The 21,299-nt window shown below is 38.8% G+C and overlaps 1 protein-coding gene across 1 annotated transcript in view; it reads left to right on the top strand.

The window, feature by feature from the left end:
• Nucleotides 1–21,299, top strand: part of LOC136428136 (fibrillin-1-like) — a 31,927-nt gene that overhangs the window by 8,245 nt on the left and 2,383 nt on the right. Inside the window, exons 15-54 of the mRNA XM_066417440.1 lie at nucleotides 114–173; nucleotides 321–551; nucleotides 857–999; nucleotides 1,475–1,627; nucleotides 2,747–2,908; nucleotides 3,282–3,392; nucleotides 3,804–3,934; nucleotides 4,236–4,356; nucleotides 4,489–4,645; nucleotides 4,796–4,884; nucleotides 5,080–5,212; nucleotides 5,614–5,794; nucleotides 6,014–6,162; nucleotides 6,366–6,531; nucleotides 7,007–7,074; nucleotides 7,561–7,675; nucleotides 7,969–8,141; nucleotides 9,243–9,364; nucleotides 9,649–9,760; nucleotides 10,179–10,382; nucleotides 10,876–10,971; nucleotides 11,144–11,290; nucleotides 11,683–11,811; nucleotides 12,138–12,260; nucleotides 12,548–12,667; nucleotides 13,029–13,151; nucleotides 13,375–13,497; nucleotides 13,904–14,056; nucleotides 14,231–14,359; nucleotides 14,851–14,973; nucleotides 15,457–15,588; nucleotides 16,033–16,123; nucleotides 16,273–16,685; nucleotides 16,924–17,061; nucleotides 17,466–17,606; nucleotides 19,039–19,212; nucleotides 19,575–19,636; nucleotides 20,057–20,169; nucleotides 20,417–20,503; nucleotides 20,940–21,120. Coding sequence (XP_066273537.1) covers nucleotides 114–173; nucleotides 321–551; nucleotides 857–999; nucleotides 1,475–1,627; nucleotides 2,747–2,908; nucleotides 3,282–3,392; nucleotides 3,804–3,934; nucleotides 4,236–4,356; nucleotides 4,489–4,645; nucleotides 4,796–4,884; nucleotides 5,080–5,212; nucleotides 5,614–5,794; nucleotides 6,014–6,162; nucleotides 6,366–6,531; nucleotides 7,007–7,074; nucleotides 7,561–7,675; nucleotides 7,969–8,141; nucleotides 9,243–9,364; nucleotides 9,649–9,760; nucleotides 10,179–10,382; nucleotides 10,876–10,971; nucleotides 11,144–11,290; nucleotides 11,683–11,811; nucleotides 12,138–12,260; nucleotides 12,548–12,667; nucleotides 13,029–13,151; nucleotides 13,375–13,497; nucleotides 13,904–14,056; nucleotides 14,231–14,359; nucleotides 14,851–14,973; nucleotides 15,457–15,588; nucleotides 16,033–16,123; nucleotides 16,273–16,685; nucleotides 16,924–17,061; nucleotides 17,466–17,606; nucleotides 19,039–19,212; nucleotides 19,575–19,636; nucleotides 20,057–20,169; nucleotides 20,417–20,503; nucleotides 20,940–21,120 — 5,579 coding nt within the window. The remainder of the gene's footprint in view (nucleotides 1–113; nucleotides 174–320; nucleotides 552–856; nucleotides 1,000–1,474; nucleotides 1,628–2,746; nucleotides 2,909–3,281; nucleotides 3,393–3,803; nucleotides 3,935–4,235; nucleotides 4,357–4,488; nucleotides 4,646–4,795; nucleotides 4,885–5,079; nucleotides 5,213–5,613; nucleotides 5,795–6,013; nucleotides 6,163–6,365; nucleotides 6,532–7,006; nucleotides 7,075–7,560; nucleotides 7,676–7,968; nucleotides 8,142–9,242; nucleotides 9,365–9,648; nucleotides 9,761–10,178; nucleotides 10,383–10,875; nucleotides 10,972–11,143; nucleotides 11,291–11,682; nucleotides 11,812–12,137; nucleotides 12,261–12,547; nucleotides 12,668–13,028; nucleotides 13,152–13,374; nucleotides 13,498–13,903; nucleotides 14,057–14,230; nucleotides 14,360–14,850; nucleotides 14,974–15,456; nucleotides 15,589–16,032; nucleotides 16,124–16,272; nucleotides 16,686–16,923; nucleotides 17,062–17,465; nucleotides 17,607–19,038; nucleotides 19,213–19,574; nucleotides 19,637–20,056; nucleotides 20,170–20,416; nucleotides 20,504–20,939; nucleotides 21,121–21,299) is intronic.

Below are 21,299 nucleotides of genomic sequence, written 5' to 3'. Positions count from 1 at the left end.
TCTTGCTATAAAGTTATTCAATTTTACTTTATGCCCTTATCTGAACTTTTCAGTCATTAAGAAGACTCATTTCACTGACAAAACATTTTATTACAACTTTTGAATGACAATAGCAGCTGCGACCATCAACTCAACAGCAGCAACTGGAAGCACAGGGACGTCTGCCACAACAGGTATTTCTTTTCCGGTTGCTATGTGAATGACAAGACTGTGTTTTTCATGTGGCTATTCTATAATACTCTTTACTCTTGCCTGGACTTTCCAGTTTTTGATAGGACTCCTTTAACTGACAATACATTGTATTTTAACTTCTAAATCAGCTACACTGCACATGACAACTGCTGCAGTCAACACTTACACAGTGTCCAGCCGTCCTGACACCACTAGCCTCCCCGCTGTCCCTCCTGTTCAAACAACAGCGCCAACTGGTGACAACACATTGGATGACTGCACAAACAGTGCCGAGTGTGTAAACAGGCCAGGCAGCTACAGCTGCAGGTGTGAGGAAGGATACAGGAGTGTTGGCAAGGGCAGACAAGTGGAATGCAAAGGTATGGTCTCAAGCTTATTTGAGGCTTAAGTATGTTCCACACAGGAAACCTGTAATAGTACATGTATCAGGTACTTGATCTTTTTTTAGAAATAGATGAACATCAAAGTGAAAGTGTACTACAATGTATACTGACATAATGTTAGCAGTTACTCAATATAAGTCTGAGGAGATCCACTTTTATGGTCATATCAAGCGACAACAAAATCTTATTCAGAAACTAACACTCTTCTGTCATTTAAGTTGCTGAATCAATCTTGTGGTAGTTATCTTGCACAGTTGCATTTTTATTTTGCTGTGTTTCAGTGTCCACTCTTTTGCCATATGGACCAAATGCTGGTGATGTCCAGCTCAACAAAACAAATCCTACATCACAGGCAACATCTCCCTTAATCCCAGTGCCAGGCGGTGTCCCGCTGTATGATGGAAGGAATCATCTATATGCTTATGTGTGTATTTTACATTGTATTCTTATGCTGTACAAGGCTAGAAATGCAGTAACATTTACATTATATATTCTTGTTACAGTGGTCACTTAAGGTAGTGTTGTATTTAGTAAGCAGTTGCATGGAAGCCATGTAGAACAGCAAACTCTGTATTAAATTCAAAGCACTAGCAACTAGTCTTCCTCTATGGTCGTTACAGTGATTACTAGCTTAGCAGTTGAAACTAGTTTAAGTACAAACCTGGATTCAGTAACCACTCAAGGGACTGAGAAAAAAATAGGTGGTTGCTGAGGACAGGGTGGGGTTAACTGTCACAGTGTAAAAATGGATGGTACCATTTTATCTGATTTGTGACTGGGGTTGCCCAACCAGGTTTGAATGTATTACTGTAGCAGTACACATATTTATAATCACAGGACTTGCAGCTACTTCAAGGTAATGACCAAGTCCGTTATTTTATCATTCTCTTCTTGTACAGGTGAGTGAGAATGGCTTCATCGGGGTGACTGATAAGGGCATGAGGCCAGCCATGCCGTTTGCCCCCCACCCTGCAGCTGTTGGAGTATTGGCTGCTTACTGGTCAGATGCACGCTTCCATGACATTCCCATGGCAGCAGAAAACTCTCCTAAGGTAAATTTCACATTCTGGTTACTGTATGTGTATGGCAGCCACTCGTATTATCTTTATTTGTATTCAGATACATAGTACAGATACATAGTACGGATACAAATGCACATCGAGTATGGTGACCGTGTCAATTCCTGACCCTACATCGGCGTGACGAGGGTTGACACGGTAGCCTTCGCGTAGATTTGTTAAAGGTGGATGACAGGTTGCGAATCTGAAACCCACACACTTTGGGCATCCGTCTTCCCCAGCGGCACCAATTCGAGGGAGACGTGCTGGTTCTGTTCGGGATGCTTGCAGCGAGCTGCCGGATGACTTTACACTTGAGGTTACTGCGTACAGGGCCACCAATTAGCAAATTGAATGTTCTGCAGACTGCATATTCAGCACCAAAGACAGAGCCATAATCTATAGTGTTCTACAGACAGGAAAGCACCAAGGAGAGAACCATTCTTTACAGTGTTCTACAGATTACACATTCAGCACCAAGGAGGGAACCATTCTTGATAGTGTTCTTCAGATTACACATTCAGCACCAAGGAGAGAACCATTCTTAATAATGTTCTTCAGACTACACTTTCAGCACCAAGGAGATAACCATTCTTTATTATCTTCTACAGATTACACTTTCAGCACCAAGGAGAGAACCATTCTTTACAGCGTTCTTCAGACTACACATTCAGCGCCAATCTTTATAGTGTTCTATATTGTATAATTCTATAACTTCCATCTAGCTTCTGGAAATAAAACTTCCAGCTACTTTCTAGAGATGAGTAATACATTTGTGGTATTTAGTGTACTGATTTTGTAATGATTGTTTTCATGGTAATAGTAATTGGGGCCAAACAAACTAATGACATTGGGTACAGTCTCTATTTATTAATAAGTTGATTTTGTTTTTTCTGGACAGCATAACTTTGCAGGGACATGAGTACTTCATCTCCAATTTTGGTACAGTTTAGATTTGGAGGCAAAGAATTCATTTGTAACCTGAATGTCAATCAATCAATCAAGCTTTAAGGTGTCCTCAAACATTTGTTCATCTCACTAAACAATTTTTCAACAGAGGTGTCTTTCAAAATTGATGAACCAACCAACATTCTCGCATATTGTTTACAACAGGTGTGGTACAGAGCCTACACACAGAAAGAAGCAGCTCCAGATATCTTTGACTCTGTTGAACAGCGGGTGAGAGACTACACCTCAGATGATGATGACTACATGGCTTCATTTGTGATGGTTGCAACTTGGGAGAATGTTCGGCCCCCTTGGAGAGCAGACCAGGTACCTCTAGATGTAGTCTTTCATTATCATCAATAATCAATGATTGTAGTGACAGACATTAAAGAAACAATGAATTTTATCATGATTAGATTCATCTTCAATAGTCTCATATTTAGTCCTTACAAGACTAGTGTCACAAGTTTGGGCAGCCATTATTTGGTGTATACATGTTGCTGCTGAAAGATGAATCAAGGGAAGGGCGTGAATAAGAAATTAACAAGTTTTGGAAATGGGTATTATGGGTGCAAGGAAACTTGAATGAAAATGAAAACCAATAATGTACATAAAGTTTATGCATGTATGTAGAATATGTATTATAAGAAAGAAGGTATTACACATGTTGTTGATTTCTCTTGTTGTCTGACATCTCTAGACAAGCACGTTCCAGGCAGTACTGACTACTGATGGCAGCTACAGCTATGCTATCTACCTGTATGAGAAGGAAGCTATGGGCTGGAACCCACGTCAATACTACGCCTTGTCTGTAAGTGTTGATTTGATTTAATTTAATTTGATTTATTAAAAGTATAAAAAGACTATAGGGCTATGCAAAGGCTTTCCTTTGGTAACTGAACAATATGCAATAAACAAACGGTTAGAATGCACAGTCAAAAAAGTGTTATACTATCTGATTGCCAATTGATATGGTAATAGACCTTGTCAGTAAGGACAAACATATTTTGAGACAATCAAGGTTAACACAAAACTAGTCATACCATTTTTGGGATGTTTCAAGACTCAAACATCAAAACGTTTGTCTATAAAATCTCATTTGATTCGTTCATTGAGTTGATCGAAATGTAGAATTCCTGTCAATCCCTATCAAGCATTATTACGGTGTTAATTCTGCAACTCAAAGGTTGATGAAAAATTCACATCTGCTTTGTTGTTTCAGGACATCCACGCAGCAGGAGACCGGATGGTGAGGGTGGGATACTCTGTACAGATGGATGACACAGACAGAGAAGAGTGGGAGGTGACATCTGCCACTTGGGATGGGGACATCAATGGAATGAATGTCTTCAGGTCAGTATACAAAACATTTAGCTTGAATAGAATTAATTTTTATTACTAGTAAAGCTATCATAACAAACTTAATAAGTTGTAGGCTGCTTGCTTTTAAGAAAAGCATCAAAATTTTATGTATCTTTGAGTTAACATGCTGGATGAAAAGGTTAGTCCTTACCGTAGTTGTTTATCAAATACTTGTTGTTGACCTTTACTATCTCTTCCTGCTGTCCATCTCTTGGCATCTTTTCCCCCTTGTTGAACCTGTTTTGAATTGAAATAGGAAATATTGATGTGTCTTTCATGTCTTGGTTCTCAGAATGGACACATGGCTAAGCCCAACAGTTCAAGAAGCCGTACCAGGTGTAGTGTTCTACAGGCTTGGTGCTAACACCATGGAGGATGTCTCCAAGGCTAGACAGTGCATGGACTGGTACAAGGTGGGTCAAATGCCATGTGCTCACTGACAACTTTTGCAATCAAGAACCACTTGAATGTGTAGACTTCTTTTGTGATAGCATAGTTACAAATGTAGATAGCTTTTAAAACTTAAGAAATTTTGCCCTTTGTAGACTGCAGAATCATCAGCAGAGCTGGCTCCGGATCTGCTGGACACCTGTCCTCCCACCATGGCTCACGTCAGGCTGGATGCAGAGCTGTGGGAGGCCAACTACATGTTTGTGGAGTACAGGTACAACTGCTGCAGGAGACACTTGGACAACCACATAGGTGAGTCGTGCAACAAATTACCATACCTGGCCAACTGTCGAGGCTTTGAACTTTTCATTCAAATTATGTAGTGCCTAAGTTTGTTTACCTGTTACAGAAAACAATCATGTTGGAATATGCTCTGTTTCTCAAAATTTCGTCTTTCAACAGGAGCAAACATCCGATGTTGCTACGATACCTATGTTGAAGGGAACCCACTGGTCACTGAGGACTATATTTCAGCTGGACATGTTCTCAAGGTGAAATCTGAGTGCTGATGTGTTAATAAAACTACACTCATGCCTAATGTGAAAAATGTTCATTAAAAAAAATTACTGTACCAGAGTCAGACAATGTTTTGTTTTCCATTATTTTATAGTGTACTTCCCTGGAACTTTGCACACTTGTCTACTCATCATCCATAGATCAATGATATCATTACTTGATATTTGCAGTCAGTTAACGAGGACAGGGACTGGGATGCTCGTGGCTGGTGCTGCAATGTGGAGACCCCTAACGAGTTCTGTCATCTTTACAACAAGAAACGACCACCTGCAAGCTCACAGAAGTACAGGCCAACAAGACAAGGTATTCATCATCAATAAGCAAATAAGTTATAAGCGTATTCAATTTAGGCTTTTCTGACATCCTCCAATTCGGTACTTAATTAATGTAATAATTTGTTTTTTTTGCTGTTTTGGTTCATGATATTTTTTTTTGTTATTATGATAATAATAAAAGTGTTTAGATTGTCCAGCTATGTTTTCTCATGCATATTATTTACACTACATTTTAGTTGCCGATTGATTGTCAGAGATGTTCATCAATTCAAACAGAGGACTTGCTGAAAGTTCAATCAGACAACTTTTATTGATGATCATTTTCATTTTTGAAGGAGAAAGTATTGTTTGGTTCTTGATATCATTCATTCTAACGTTTGCTGGAAATAAATTGAACTAACTCTCAAACTCTGTGTGCTTGACAAACAGCCACCATGTTTGGTGACCCGCACTTCATCTCCATGGACCAGCTAACATTCACATTTAACGGGCACGGAGAGTACGTCCTAGCACGGACCCTCTCAGGCTGGTCCATGACCAACGGTGAGGATTTCATGCTGCAAGCCCGCACTGCTCCAGCTCCAGGGGGCACAGGTGCCACCATACTCACGTGAGTTATGTTTCTCGTGGTCTAGAAAGTTGGTTGCGAATAGATTTGTGTCTTGGGGTATACATAGGACTGAGGTTTTCGTTACATGTAGGTACTTTATGACGTATAAGGTTACATGTGATATAATTGTCATGATTGTACTGAGGCTAACCAAAGTAGGAGACATTGTCATTAAGACTGAAGAGTATTGAATGTAACAGTCATGTGTCTTCACTGTAGAGCAATTGCTGGACGTGAAGGCTCAGAGGACAGCCCATCTATCCAGGTTTACCTACACAGCGATGGTGATCAGCTGGTTGTAAGAAATGGCACAGACAACATCACAGAGAGTCAGACGTCTGCACATGGCTCCGTCCTGGTGACACAAGGTCAGTACATTTTGTCATTACTCACTGATAGAGCTTTAAACAGCAGTGAATTTTAGTCAAAAACAACAAACAGCAGAGAAAGAAACTCAATGAGAAAGTGAAATATATTGTTTGTTTTGTTGTGTTATTGAACAGGATTGATCTTCTCTCTGATTGGTATTTTGAGTAAAGAATGATGTTTTTCATTTATTTTTTGTATGCAGGTTCCCAGATTGTAGATGTTTTAGCCCAGTTCCCCTCTGGTATGTATTTCCATGTGAAGACAAGGGCAGCCATGCTGTTCTTCACCGTGGGCATGCCCAGCAGCTTCCAGGGGTACCTGGAGGGCATCATGGGGAATTTTGATGGAGATGATGGCAATGATTTCAGGTGGCTATTGCTTTGCCATGATGGAATATTCAATAGAGCACCATTAACCGTCAGATACCCTTCTCTTTTTTAATTACTAGCTAAAAAGAGTAATGCATTATTCGAATGAAAGCTTATCTGTGTTGGTAGAATCCATATTTCAAATTAATGGTGAGTTTTTCCTTTGTAATGCATTATTGTCATCATTGCAGTGTTCCCCATCTCTAGACTTTTGTCTATCTGCATTGAATCGATAATCTGAAGTTGTGAAACAAGCTTTAAGCTGTGAAATAAATCATTCCTAAAGACTATTCAAATTCTGGCTGTATTACTCAATTTGTGGAAATTGAGCAAAAACACCTAATGTACCATTATTGATTTTTTTTTATTGATTAAATGTTTGTGAATGTAAACATTTACATCTTATAAATAGCAATAATAAATCATGACTCTATGTAACTATGAGTGTTGTTAACGGCTGTTTTATTTCCTTCAGACTATCAGATGGAACTGTCCTTGGTACTGACGCCACAGAACAAAACATTCTGGACTTTGGAAAGTCATGTGAGTAGACACACAACTTATACAGATATAGAAAATAGATTTTTACTACGTAACATAAATCCAACAGAAGAAATATGATGCCATTCAGAACTTGATACAGATTTCTTCCAAAAGGGTAGATGTTTACCTCTGCAAGCACGTTTTCCATAAAACAGCATTGTTAACAAATCAACCATTAACTGGTAACCTTCCATTAATTCAGAGAATTTTCTTTCAGTTTTACAGCAGAAAGTTATCGCAACCTACCAATTAGTTATGGCTGCATTTTATCTGTGATATTTGGGGATAAACCAATCTCTAAAAATTCATTATTTTGTTGGCACCAAATGTGTTTAGTTCTGCACATTCAAAACATATGCTATCTGTTTGACAGGTAGAAAGAAACTTAATAAGGATTCAAGTCCAAATATTAATATCTTTATTTTAGTTGCAATATTTCCAATTGATACCATGACTGGCTCACAAGTAGTTATTTCTCCATGGCAGGGTCCCTAAGAGCTGTCAGCCAGGCAGACGGTATCCCAGTGGATGAATTTACCCTGTTTGACTGGTATGATGGGAGCACTGCAGCAGACTATGGGGATGACCAGTACCAACCCAGGTAAGGAATGGGTAAAGTTGTGATAATAAAGAAACACCAGGAGGCTTTGAAAAAGGTAAAAATGTATGACGCACTCAAAATTTTACATTCAACAAGAAATATTGAATAGCAAAACAAGAAATAAATTCCAAACACCCCAATCCTTACTGGTCCATTTTCAATAAAGGTTAAACTATTTACTACATGCAAACATTGTATTGATTTTTAGACATTTGTCTTGCCCAATAATAGTACAACTATAGGACCACCTTCTGTCATGTATGACACCCAAACTTGTTTTCCACATTGTATAGGCTGATGTCAGACATGAGTTTGGACAACCCAGCTCACATGGCAGTGTGTAGGAAGTCTGATGGTACTGTGAGTCAGGAGTGCATGTACGACATCGCTGTGACTGGTGACGAAGATGTTGGACAAGCTACTGTATGGGCACAGGACCAGTACTGGGGCAGGGAGAATGCTACTAGTGAGTGTCTATTGATTGATTGTTCCCTGTTGCCAACACCTTTTTTTTTAAAAAGGTACTGAAGATTATGTTAACTTTACATGTCAATAATTGAGCTTACAAAATAACCGTTAACTGTTGACAACACTAAAAAACAGTTTCTTAACTACACTAGTACTGGTACAGAATGAAATAAATATTTGGGAAAGTTGCTATTATTCATCTTTCCTTAGCATAGAGTCCATTCCGAGTCACCGCGAGGGTTTTATAATAATATTTGTAATCATTTTGAAAAATTTCTATTAAAAGAATATCTGACTGACAATAGCTCTAAATTTTTCTAAAAGATCAAATTCAAAAATATGAATTTATTTGAATCTAATTAGATAATTTAGAAATATTTTGAAAGTAACTGCACAAAAACCTCTTTATTTGTAATAATTTCTAAACATCTATGTGATTATTTAACATCAAGAAATATTAACAATAAATGGTAGAAAATGGTTAACAATGGTAGAATGGTGATTGCCCCCATAAAAGTAGGTGCTAATCTGGCCCTTCTGTCTGCCTTTGTACATCTTTAGACTTCACTGCAGGACACCGCTTGGTCCTTTGTGGAAAGCATTCTTCCCTAAACTTCGCAAGGATGTGTGAATTGCTTTCTTCCCAGCCCTCTGACCTATTTATAGAGATGTTACAAATAATGGTAGAAAATGGTAAGAAATTGTAAAAAATTGTCAATAATGGTAGAATGCTGTTACCATTATTTAGAAACCTTTGTAAATATCATATTCTACATCATGAATATTTCTAAAGTTTTAGAAAACTTAAATAATATTTAGAAAGTTAAAATCACATTCAAAATATTTCAAAAGTATCAAATCTCTTACACAAATAATAACAATAACTTGAAAATAGTTCTAAATTATGACAATAAGAAACCTCGCGGTGACTTGGAATGGACTCTATGCAACCAGGCGGAGATTACCACCTTTTATACAAGAGGATTCAAATTGCCAAATTTGAAGAATGTAAAATCAAATATTAATTGCTATGTCCTTTAAACAATGTCTTCTCTTTAGTTCTAACTTATTGTAATTGTCTTTCTCTGTGAACTTCAAGGTAACTCTGCCCCGATTATCATTGCTCCATCTGAGATCCATGTAGAAGTTGGATCCGCCGTCAGTCTAACCATTGAGGTGTCAGATCCAAACCCAGGGGATGTCCTGAACATTACAGTGCAGGTTAGTGTAGATTTCACAGTACTGTACACACATATATGACATGTCATGAGTATGCTATTATAAAATTATAGCATTCCACAGTTGTTGTTTTTTGGTGATTACAAATTAGCTTTCAGTTGTTTGATTCTGTTTGGGTATGTTTTGAGCTTATCTACGTAACATTATTGTATTCTTGAAGCTCTCAAAACAGTGACATTTTCAGGATTCATGGATCTAAAAGTTGCCATATCCTGCTGTATTGTTATCATAATGATCAATTGCTAAAAGTTGTCCTCTTTCCACAGGTAGGAGAATTGATTAGCTTTCTATACACTGAAGATGGTACTGTTAGAGCCACATTTACATGGACCCCAACTGTTAATGATTTGTACGAGGTTACAACCATCCGATTCAAAGGTACTGAGTTTTAAAATCTTTAACTGAACTTTTCCACACTACATTTAGCATCTCAGCTCAGTTTATGTTTTATAAGACTGTGCATGTATGCTTTAGAATAAACTTTTCCAGAAACCTTTGTGTAAGCCTTGCGGCACATTTCATTCAGTCAATACATGCTATATGCATCATATGTGTCCCTTTGTTAGTTTGTGGTTTCTACATGTATTTATCTAGCAGTGTCATTGAGACTGTTATGATATCATCATGTACTTCCATGGAATGTTACAAGTTGAACTTGAAATTGTACAACCATGATTTAGTTTTTTTCAAAGATTGCAGCTCATTGCTGGTTAGACATAGAAACTGCACTAAGACTATCGGTAGTGCCTTTTATGACCCACCATATTAAGACTTATGTCTGCTGCAATAATTTCAGCTGTGGACGACAAAGGAGCAGTCACCGTAGCCAGTCCCCAGACCATTGTCTGCTACTGTAACGGATATGGCACATGTGACTTCAGCAGCCTGAGCTACAGGCAGGGAATGTTTGGCCAGGCGGTGTGCTTCTGCAAGGCAGCCTTCATCGGAGACATGTGTCAGGAACAGATTGACATGTGTCAGTCTGAACCTTGCTATCCAGGTCAGCAGTTCTGCACACCCAGTCATAGATAAATGTAATACATATGATTTGATTATTTTTTTCAATCGTTGTCATGATATATAAAGATGATCACTAAGACTGGTACCTACATTGTACTAATCTTATGATATCAACAATGACCAGTGACTCAGGTGTTTCTATACCAAAAAAAGCCTAGCACTGTCCAATTTGTCCCTTTAGACACTAGGATATGCTATGTAGGATTGTAAAGATCTAGTGCTGGATAGTTTCATACATAGTCTGCTCCTTCAGTAAATTTGAATTTTTGATGACTCAGGGTCTGTAGAACACAGGGTCGTTGTTGAGTATAGGAATTTAGCTGGGAGTAACAGTGACATACTAAAATTGACAATCATGTGTAACATTACATTCAAAGCAAACAGGATGAGTTTTTATGCCAATGAGAGTTAGACAATAGACGAGTTGTTTTTTTCATGTGACAATATGTGAATTTTCACCTTCATCCATACAGGAGGGCGCTGTATCCCTGACCCTAACGGTGATGCTGGTTACATTTGTAACAGCCAGTGTCCAGAGGGGTTGACTGGAGATGGGCAGAACTGTGAAGGTGAGATTCACTTACAAATGTATACTCACAAACAGGGCCATTTTACATTGATCTCTAAAAATGTTGCTCTAAAACTTGTGTCCTGATTTCAAAGCGAAGGGTTTGAACAGCAAAATTGTATTCCTAGCCATGGATTATTATGCATGTGTCATGTTTGTGGTATCATTGACAGACCGAGATGAGTGCCTGGAGGTAGACAGTGTGACTGGCCAGCCCACCCATGGTTGTGAGCAGGATTGTGTTAACTTCCCAGGCAGCTATGCTTGCACCTGCCAGGAGGGCTACAGGATCACTGGTGACACCCGTAACAGATGTGAAAGTCAGTACCATAATTACAGCCTTCTTTCAAGTCAAATAGAACATTACACACAACACATACTGTTGCATTTGCATTTGATAGAGCTACAGACTGATTGCAGCTGTAGATTGTTCAGACCATTGCAGCAGCAGAGCACAGTGGACTACTACTATTACTATAGAGCTACAAACCTAAGATTGATTTGGATTATATCAATGTAACAATTACTAGTATGTATTCTAAAGGGGTTAATGCTATATTGTTAATATACATTTTATCACTATGCTGGTAACAACCTTACACCTTATTCAGTTTAATCAGGAAGAATGAAATATACAAGGAGAATCATTTCTTTCAAATGAATTACAACATGAAGCAAACCACTATCAACACCTTCAGAATCTCTTTTTCAGATATCAATGAATGTGAGAGCCCAGGCTTGTACACCTGTCCAGCTCACCTGGTCTGTGTGGACACCACACCTGGCTACAGGTGTGGCTGTCAATCTGGCCATCACATGGATCGCTATGGCAGATGTGTAGGTGAGTATGCAATGGCTACTGGTGCAAAAATTATGCAGAATATATGGGAATTTTTACCTTCTGTATGTAGGAAAACTTTAAGCAAAAAAATGCATCTAGAACACTTCTAATTTCAGTACCAGGACCAGTATCAAGAATAGCTCAAATAGCAGGGATTTCAGAGGCTATATATAATTGTACCAGATGGTCATAGGTTGAGTTGAATTGAGTTTATTCAGATCCACAATTAGCTTCATATCACAAAAATAGACCTAAAAACTGTGTTGTAGCTGAAATGATGTCACCTAAACCTTACCTTTAGTTATGTCATTTTGTACCATTTCCAGACACTGATGAGTGCCTTGTAGACAATGGTGGGTGCCAGAAGCTATGTGTCAACACTGCTGGTAGCTACCACTGTGAATGTGGGGGTGACTATGTCTTGGCAGAGGATGGAATGACCTGCATAGGTGTGTTATGAAATCAAGTCAAGTCAAAGCCTTCATCTATTCTTGAAGGCTTGTTTGGCCATTTTGGCCACTTTTTAACAAAGTCGAGTGGAGGGAGGGGTCATGGGTAAGCTATAATGGCAATTACTAACAGCAATTACTTACTAGGCATCTTTTCACGTTATCTTGACTGTGCTCATACAAAAATGCATACCTGAAGATGTACTTACAGAGTGCATTTATCTACCCTGAGAATGTCCCAGATTTGAAAAATAGACAGAAAATGTTTTTTACCCATTTTCCTGTAGACACCAACCCATGTGAGGGGCAGAACGAGTGTAATCACATCTGTGTTGATAAGGAAGGCTGGCACCACTGTGACTGCCATGAACCTTACCACCTCCTGGGAGATGGAGCAACTTGTGCTGGTAACAAGATGTCTATCTTTATTTTGTTCTATGTTCACCTTCAAGTTGTTGAATCATTACAGCCAGTAGGTACCCATCTGAGTAATGAGGCTGTTGTAATGTGCTCGACCATGGGACCCCCATTTAATGTCTCTTCTGGAAGATGGTGCAGCTCCTACCAGGACACCCTTTATCAGATTCAAACCGGGGTCTCACAGTTACCAGCTGTTTGAAACCAGGAGCTCAACCATGAAGCTTCTACCAATTGAGCTACAGGGACATCCCCATGTACCTGAAACTATAGGTGGTAAAAGAGGTTTAGTTGGAATTCCTGATCACAATGCATGGTCATGTTATGATGACATTCCTTTTATTGTTTCAGCCAATGAGACTTGTGATTCACGATGGTGCACTCCTGATGATGTTGCTGTTTGCTCCAAAATCATTGATGCCTTTTGGTGCCACTGCCCCAAAGGGTATAGGAAGGTGCGGAACAATTGTGAAGGTAGGAAGGATGGCTTTTTTCATGAAAACAAATGACCGACAGTGTAAAAACGTTTACTAGAGGTTGTTCTAATACAAAGCACAATAAGTAAAGAGCAAAAGTGAAGAGAAACTGCTTGAACAATAGCTACATGTATGCTCTTGATTTTTGTTCACTGGCTACAATTATCATATTGTGTAAAACATTAAATGACTACTAACCATACATTGTTATCCTTTTGCAGACATCAATGAATGCATTGAAGGAAGCAGTAGGTGCAGCCAGAGATGTGTAAACCAGCCTGGCTACTACACTTGTGAATGTGTGGCGGGGTACAGACTGGCTGCAGATGGACGGACTTGCCTTGGTAGGTCATATCATGGTTGGAAGGCTTTTCAATGATCTCTATGTCTAAATTGTTGTAGTGTGTGCATGTGCATAGTCAGTGGTTAGTGACCCTGCCGCTGGACCAAGAAGCTGTGAGTTCAAATCCTGGTTGTGTCGCCCAGTCCTCTGGAAGGGATGTCATGCCACTGTTCATTGTGCTTGACAAAAAGAGCTATGGGAATTTCCCTGATACAATGAACCTGTAAATACTATATATAGCATCCGTCTTGTAGGTCACAACCAGTGGAAGAATTATCATCATAGCTCTTCCCTAAGCTAAACTTGTTTAAGATCACTTCACTTTTATCATGTTTCAACATTGTGCAAAACATCCAGCTGGATGAAAATATAGTTATCATTGATGTTTTTATCACTTAAACCTGCAGATGTTGATGAGTGTGAGGCTGATAATGGAGGCTGTGGAGACATATGCGAGAACTACCCCGGTGGCTTCCGCTGTGCCTGCAGCCCAGGCTATGACATGACACCCGTCAACTATGTACCCAGCTATGAGCCTGCTCCTACTGGACTTTGTCATGGTAAGGAATGTTATGCTGTCATATTGCAGTCATCTAATTTGGGTTCCAAATATCCAAGTATACAGTGGAACATACAGTTGCTGCAAAAGATCTATCAAGTTATGATTTTCACTATGGAACATGTAGATGTCAGTGAGAAAATGTCTACTATGACAAGTGAATATTCCCTTATAGATGTGGATGAGTGTCTTTACAACTTGCACATGTGTGGTCCAAATGCCAAGTGCTCTAACACGATTGGCAGCTACACCTGCACCTGTGAGGCTGGCTTCCAGCTGCAGTCTGATGGTGTCACCTGCTTAGGTAACAGACATCTACATTCTCTTAACAGTCACTGGGGTACATTGTTTGTACATGTGTAAGATTACAGCAGACAGTTCTCCTTTAAGTATTATCTACCGATGGGTAGCGTGTGCTCATAGCAGACAAGGACACTGATAATTGTGGGGATAAAATTTATTTGAGTTTGAACAGAACTATTTGAAAATGTGTTTGTCCATGACTTGTGCTTCAATGTGCTTTTAAGCATGCTTTAAAAAAATATGTGCTCAATATTGATTAGATATAAACATCAATGAAACCTTAATTCTTTCAAATAGACTTTTATATTTTTATCCAGTTTTTTCTGTCATTATGATACTTAAATGGCTCACTTTGCAAAAAATGTCTGTACTAGAATTGATAACTCCATACCTGAAGTATGCAGAAAATTTCCTGTATGGATATGTAAATCAATTTGGGAAATTCTTATTGTTCTTTCCAAGTAATTTCATGTCCATTTGTTTTTTCTCCAGATGTGAATGAGTGTGCATCTGACAATGGGCAGTGTTCAGACCTGTGTGTGAACCTGGAGGGGAGTTACCGCTGTGCCTGTAGAACTGGGGGCAAACTCAGACCCAATGGAAAGGACTGTGAAGGTCAGTGGGGGTTCAAAAACCTCATAACCTTCTCCCATGTTTAAGGATGTCCTGGTATAATCTACATTTAGTGACAGCTTGAGGAAGTATTCCAAATCAGTTTCAGTTCCCACTTTGAATTCAGTAAAATGATGTACAGTCATATGTCGCTCGTTCTCATTTAAATGTACACATTTTGTAACTTCCGTTACCATTAGAAGTAAGATGTTCCTGACATTCAGATATGCCACATATAAGGTGCCAAACTGCCGTTTTTAAAAGCTAGAAAAGTTTTAAGTCATCATAAAAACGACAGTTTGGCACCTTGTATGTGGTATATCCTAATGTCAGGAACGTCTTACTTCAATCGGTAACGGAATTTACAAAATGTGTACATGTAAATGAGAACAAGCGATGTGTACATATTGTGCCTGATGTTGATAAGTTCTTCACCCTCCTAGAACTGACAGATTATAACCTGGTCCAAAATATTTTGTTTTCCAGATATTGATGAGTGCACATCTGTATGGCTGAACCGCTGCCGCAGCACTGCCTACTGTGTGGACAAAGTTAGGGGATATGACTGCCACTGTACCGAGGGTTACAGGCGTTACAGTGACAGGACTGGGTGCAACTGTAAGTATAGCAATTTTTTTCTTTCCTTGTACATTCTTCCTCTGTGACTTTGCACCTTTGCATTGCCATAAAGCCTTTCTGTCGGAAATTTGAAAGGTAGGTCAAATTTTTCAGAGAGCAAAAGTCTGCCTTTAGGTATATGGCAATGAAACTTGCTTTCACTCAAATGAATGATTGAAATTTGACTCACAGTCATCCTCTTCATGTGTTATCTTGGATGGACCAGTAAGAAAAATTGCCCTTCGGATTGATATACTATTGATAGTGCCTATTCCATCATCTCAAGTGTGAATGCACCTGATTGTTTTGGGCTATCACAGAATATTGCATCGCATTACCAGAAAAAGTTACCGCTGTAGATTCCTAATGGAATATAAATCAATAGTAAGTTGTGATGCCTGTGTGCTCTATTTCAAACCTGTGTTGATAATTTTGTTGGTTTAGCTGCCGTGTGGTGCCCTGCAGATTGGGAAGCTAGGTGTGATTACAGGTGTCTGATGCTTCCTACTCCTGTTAGTAACCCAGCATCAAACAGGTACATGGTTCTCATTCAGAATAGTCAATTTTGACATTGAACTTGTTTTCCATATTCAAAACCATTTTAGGCAATTTTCTTTACTTAATAGATATTGTCTGAGGGTAAAAAGGTTGCTTTATTTAATCTTAACGACCTCTGCATTCAAGGTGCACAGCAACTACTACTTCAGCACCCCCTGCTGCTGGAACAACTACCCTTACAACAACCACAACAGCAACAACAACAGGACCACAATCAACTGCTATGGACAGCACGGCAGGACCAACAACAGCTTCCATGAACAGCACAACAGCAACATCTCTGAACATCTCATTAACACCAACTTCTTTGGACAGCACAGCAGTGCCAACAACAACTTCTTTGGACAGCACTACAGTGCCACCATCGACTTCTCTGGACAGCACAATGGCACCAACAACAACTTCTCTGGACAGCACAGCAGCAGCATCAAGGGCAGCAACAGCAACAGCTTCTATGGGGAGCACAGCTCTGACATCTATGGATAATACTACTATAATGCCATCAATGAGTAGCACTGCTGCCATCACTCCAAGCACAGGTTTGTTAGAAATTGTTTGATTAAGCCTTCGAATTAATCAGTGGGGACAGGCACAAAAAATTCTGACAAAAAGCAATAGGAACCACATATGATACATTACTGCAGTGAATCAAATTCTTACATCTGATTCAGTAAAATTGCATCTGCATGGTATGAATGACCGAATATGAATAGAAATGAAATTTATTTTATTATTATTTTGCTAAACTAATTTTGCTGTTAAATTGTTCAAATCAAGGTCTGACAACAGCTGCACAGGCACCTGCTGGGATGATGACAACAGAATGTGTGGAGGATGCAGTTGAGTATGTGAATGTGCCAACATGTGTCTGCCAGCGTGGGAAACAGTTGGCTGCAGATGGTAGAAGTTGTGAAGGTACCTGGTACTATATGATCTTCATGCAAATGTATGTTTTGTTTACCCTGGATGATTTCAAAGATATTTGACAATTACATTATCATGAATCACGATTAGTCCCATTGAAATTAGATTTACATCACATACATTTTAGTTAGTGTGTTAATTCTCGTAAAAGCAGCATTTCTAAAGGTTGCATAGTTTGATCATGGTAGTAGACACTTCGAATTCAACATTGACTTCATTGAAATAATTCTGTTTTATTTGTTCAAAGGAAAACCACTTCAGATCCTCTCAAGAATTACTTGTTGTTCGACTAAATGTGACATTCCCATTTCATTTGCTAAAGCTTGATTATGATATTGATTATTATTCTGTAACATTTTTTGCTGTATTCATTCTTTGTTCACATTTCCTCCCAGATGTTGATGAATGTGCCCTGACCCCACCGGTCTGTGGTGACCCCTCTGTCACACATGCCACCTGTGAGAACAAGCCTGGCTACTACCTGTGTAACTGCCAGAGTGGGTATGTCATGGATGTAGACAAGAAGGCCTGCACATGTGAGTATTTTCTGTGTAATAACTGCAGGGTTTGTAGAATATTCTAGTTTTAGGAACAGTGCGGTCTCCAGGACCTGTCCCTCTGTCAGGGACAGCAATTTGCTTGTTTGGAGGGACAAAAAGCTCACCCTGTCCATAAAAAAATCTGAACTTCATAAAATGAAACTGATGAAAATGTATTTTGGTAGAATTACAGATTTAACAACAACAACAACATGGTTTCCTTAACAATGAGAGGGACAGAAAAAATTAAAGCTGGAGACAGCCCTGTTTAGACCACACCAATTTAAATATTTCACATGTGTCTTCATAATTGCCTAATAGTTAGAAGGAGTAATTTAAGTGACATTTCAGACATTTTAATCATACTGTTACAGTTTTTATGTTATTTCTTGACAAGTCTGCTTGGCACTGGGGAATCCTTTGTGTAGATTGTAAAGGATTTTACATGGTTGTGTCACAGAATTCCCCCGTACCGAGCGGACTTGTTCAGATCTTCCAGCTTTACGGGGAATTTTGTCTTCCATCAACATAAGAGTCAGTTTTAGACATCAAAGCAGTAAGCTATTGTCACTTTGTAGTAGTGAAACATTTATCAAGGAATAGGAGTAAATATTATTTTGTAAAATACACCTAGTTGAATCAAGGCTTGACATTGATTCCATAGGATACTGCTGGGTATCAGATCTTCGCTATAACCTCTGGGTCAGCTTGCTTGGCACTTGTGGAATTTTTTGCTCGACAAGACTTTGTGTCAAAGAATTCCCCAGTACTAAGCACGCTGGCCTAGGATGTCTGGTGATGTACAGTTTAGTGAACAGATGGTATTAACATGTCAGGACACACATCTTATTCATTATCACTGAGTCATAGTACATTCTTTATTAATTGCTAAATTTCATTTTGGAGCCAGTGTCTATTCATGGTACTGGATTTGCCTTTTTTTAAATCAGAGACTTTTTACTGCATGCATCATGCTAAAGAAAATTATCAATATTAAGTTTCGATAATACAATGTCATGTAATTCAGAGCAACTGGAGGATTTCTAGGATACCAAATGAAGTATTTATCCAAGAGTAAGCTTGTAATTATGTGCCTTAGGTGTTTCAGAATTAAAATGATACTATTAGGTATGCATGTAGATCTACTTGTTAATCATTAACAATAGAAATTATTATGATATCTTTTTCACTGTAAACTGTTTCATTCGCATGACACTTAAGCACATACAGATTGGCTAATATTACACACTGTTTTTGTTTTATGTAACAAGTATCTAATAATAAACTAATTTAAAGTTCTTGACTGTGTAGTCGACTTCTTCCTACTCTTTTAACCCTAAGCTTATGGGATAGAAAATCCATTAGTTGACATTGTCACTGACTGCTTATATTTCCATATCCCCTTCAATCCCCGCCTCACTCCTTCTAGTGAACTCTGGCGGCTGGGGACCATGGTCTGACTGGGGGCCGTGCAGTAAGACATGTGACCTGGGCATGCAGTCCAGGACCAGGGTGTGTGACAGCCCTGAGCCTAGCTTTGGCCAGCCAACATGCCAGGGCAGTAGCACTGATGTGCAGATGTGTGCAGGGAATAACTGTCCCTGTGAGTCACAGCAAATACCAATTTGTTATTGATAAACTGTATCATATCTTTATGATGGGTATAGTTTATGATGGTTAATTTCCTACAAAATTTACAAACAGGACACTATCTGTACTTTGACTATCATGATTATCATGAAGCATCATGCAAAATATGTCTTTTAAATGAACGAAATTAATGACAGACTGTACCATCATCAGACCCTCCTTTTCCTCATTAATAAGTTGTGTTGAGATAATGCTGAGCCTTGTAAACAACTATGATGAATTGAAATCTGTTATTGAAATCTGTCTGAAAAGTCTGCAAATGATGTTTTCATACACTGTTTTAAAACTTAAGGTCTTTGTTATTTTTCACCACAGTTCATTCAACTGAAAAGGAGAATGCTGTTTTCTTGAAGTTTCAGGACATGCCTGCTGGGAAGGTGAGAATGGATTGGGTTTTATGTCATCTTTGGATTGCCAGAAGTGCATATACTTTTTTATCAGATGATGAGATACAAAAGACAAGTTACCAAGCAAGCACAAGTCACCAAGAGTTAATTAGCTAAGAGGGACAATTGACTTGTAACTGAACCAAGCAAAACCCAGCACCAAGAGACCACGTCTAGCAACAGCAACCAAAGACAGAGAACTTAAAGTAACGTTACCATAATAATCATTACTGTTCAGTGGTTGTGGTACTAGACTGATTAAAAATTCTACACAGGAACTACCCGGCTTCAGATGTCTTACTGAGGGACGACTGCGGTGTGAAAGATGTCGGTTAGCTTGAGGAATGAATCCACTCTACTATATACATAATAATCATTACTGTACAATGATTACACTTTTCTTTGTTCCAGTACCCTATGGTTGAAGCAGCTCTCAGGGCAAAGGTAGCCAACTTGGTTAACAGGTACTGCAGAGGGAGGGGTGCATTCCCCATATGTTGTCCACAGGCTTCTGAAGACCAAGGGTAGGTCACACTGCATGTACGAGTCAGAATTGTTGCCTTTTTGTCATTAGCAATGTGGACGTATACTTCACTTGAAATTTTTTTGATGTGGCTCACTAATCTTAGATGACACGCATATTCCAAAGCTCTGTGACAGCTTTTGACTTTGTGAGTGTGCTTCTCTTCACTCTATATTATATCTAAGTATGTTTAGTATCAATTTTAATGATGAAGCATGGTGTTTTCATTTTTAATTTTTTTTTTCCAGACCCAACAGGGGAGACATTGTAGGTGTGAATGACATCACTTTCATCCCTGGCACACCAAGGGCAGTTGATAAAGACAAGAATTTGGAGTAAGCAAATATAGTCATATGAACATTCTTTCAACATAAACCTACATTGTATTAAGTAATTTGAAATGTATTCCTTGATACCAGTGATCATCTCATACATGCTGTAGATTTTCTAACATATAATGTACAATACTCAAATTGTCAAGTTGTTTACCAAGGCGTTTTTGTTGATGCAAAATGTAATTTACATGTATGCGATGTAGACTTTGCAAGACTTAACATATTTTCACACAAGGACTGTATTGACAGTAAGTTACACTGTTTGATTAATTCTTGAATAGACATCATGATGTAATGCTATTTTTCCTACCTTGAAAAGAATTAAGGTATGAATTCAAAAAGGTGCAAGTTGATCGGAGTCAAATGTGAATGTGTTTCATGCCAATGTTCATTTCATTCATCTCTGACTGAACTTTTATATCAAACATTTTTCCAGGGTTGGCATAATTGTCCACATCCCCCAACAGAATGACCTGTGCACTCCATCTGACCTTGCCATGAGCTTACCCCACCCAGAACTGTCTGGGCAGGTGAACAGGACCCTGACTGGCTTCTCCCTGTTTGATCAAGATGAGCTGAAGATAGCTCTACAGAAGGGCAAGACTGATGTGGAAAATGTAAGTCATCAAGTTCTTCAATGCATCATCAGGTTATGTTGTGTCTTTTAAGTGTTAAGATTAGTATAATGAAGAAAGGGATTTGTTTTCTAATTTGATAAGAATTACAGGACTTGTGATCTAGTCATAGTGGATCAATGTCGACATCATGTAATAACAAGCTTGTCTGTGAATTTGAA

The sequence above is a fragment of the Branchiostoma lanceolatum genome, chromosome 2 (assembly GCF_035083965.1).
Source record: "Branchiostoma lanceolatum isolate klBraLanc5 chromosome 2, klBraLanc5.hap2, whole genome shotgun sequence".
In the NCBI taxonomy this organism is placed as follows: Eukaryota; Metazoa; Chordata; class Leptocardii; order Amphioxiformes; family Branchiostomatidae; genus Branchiostoma; species Branchiostoma lanceolatum.
This window is presented reverse-complemented; position numbering and strand designations above follow the sequence as displayed.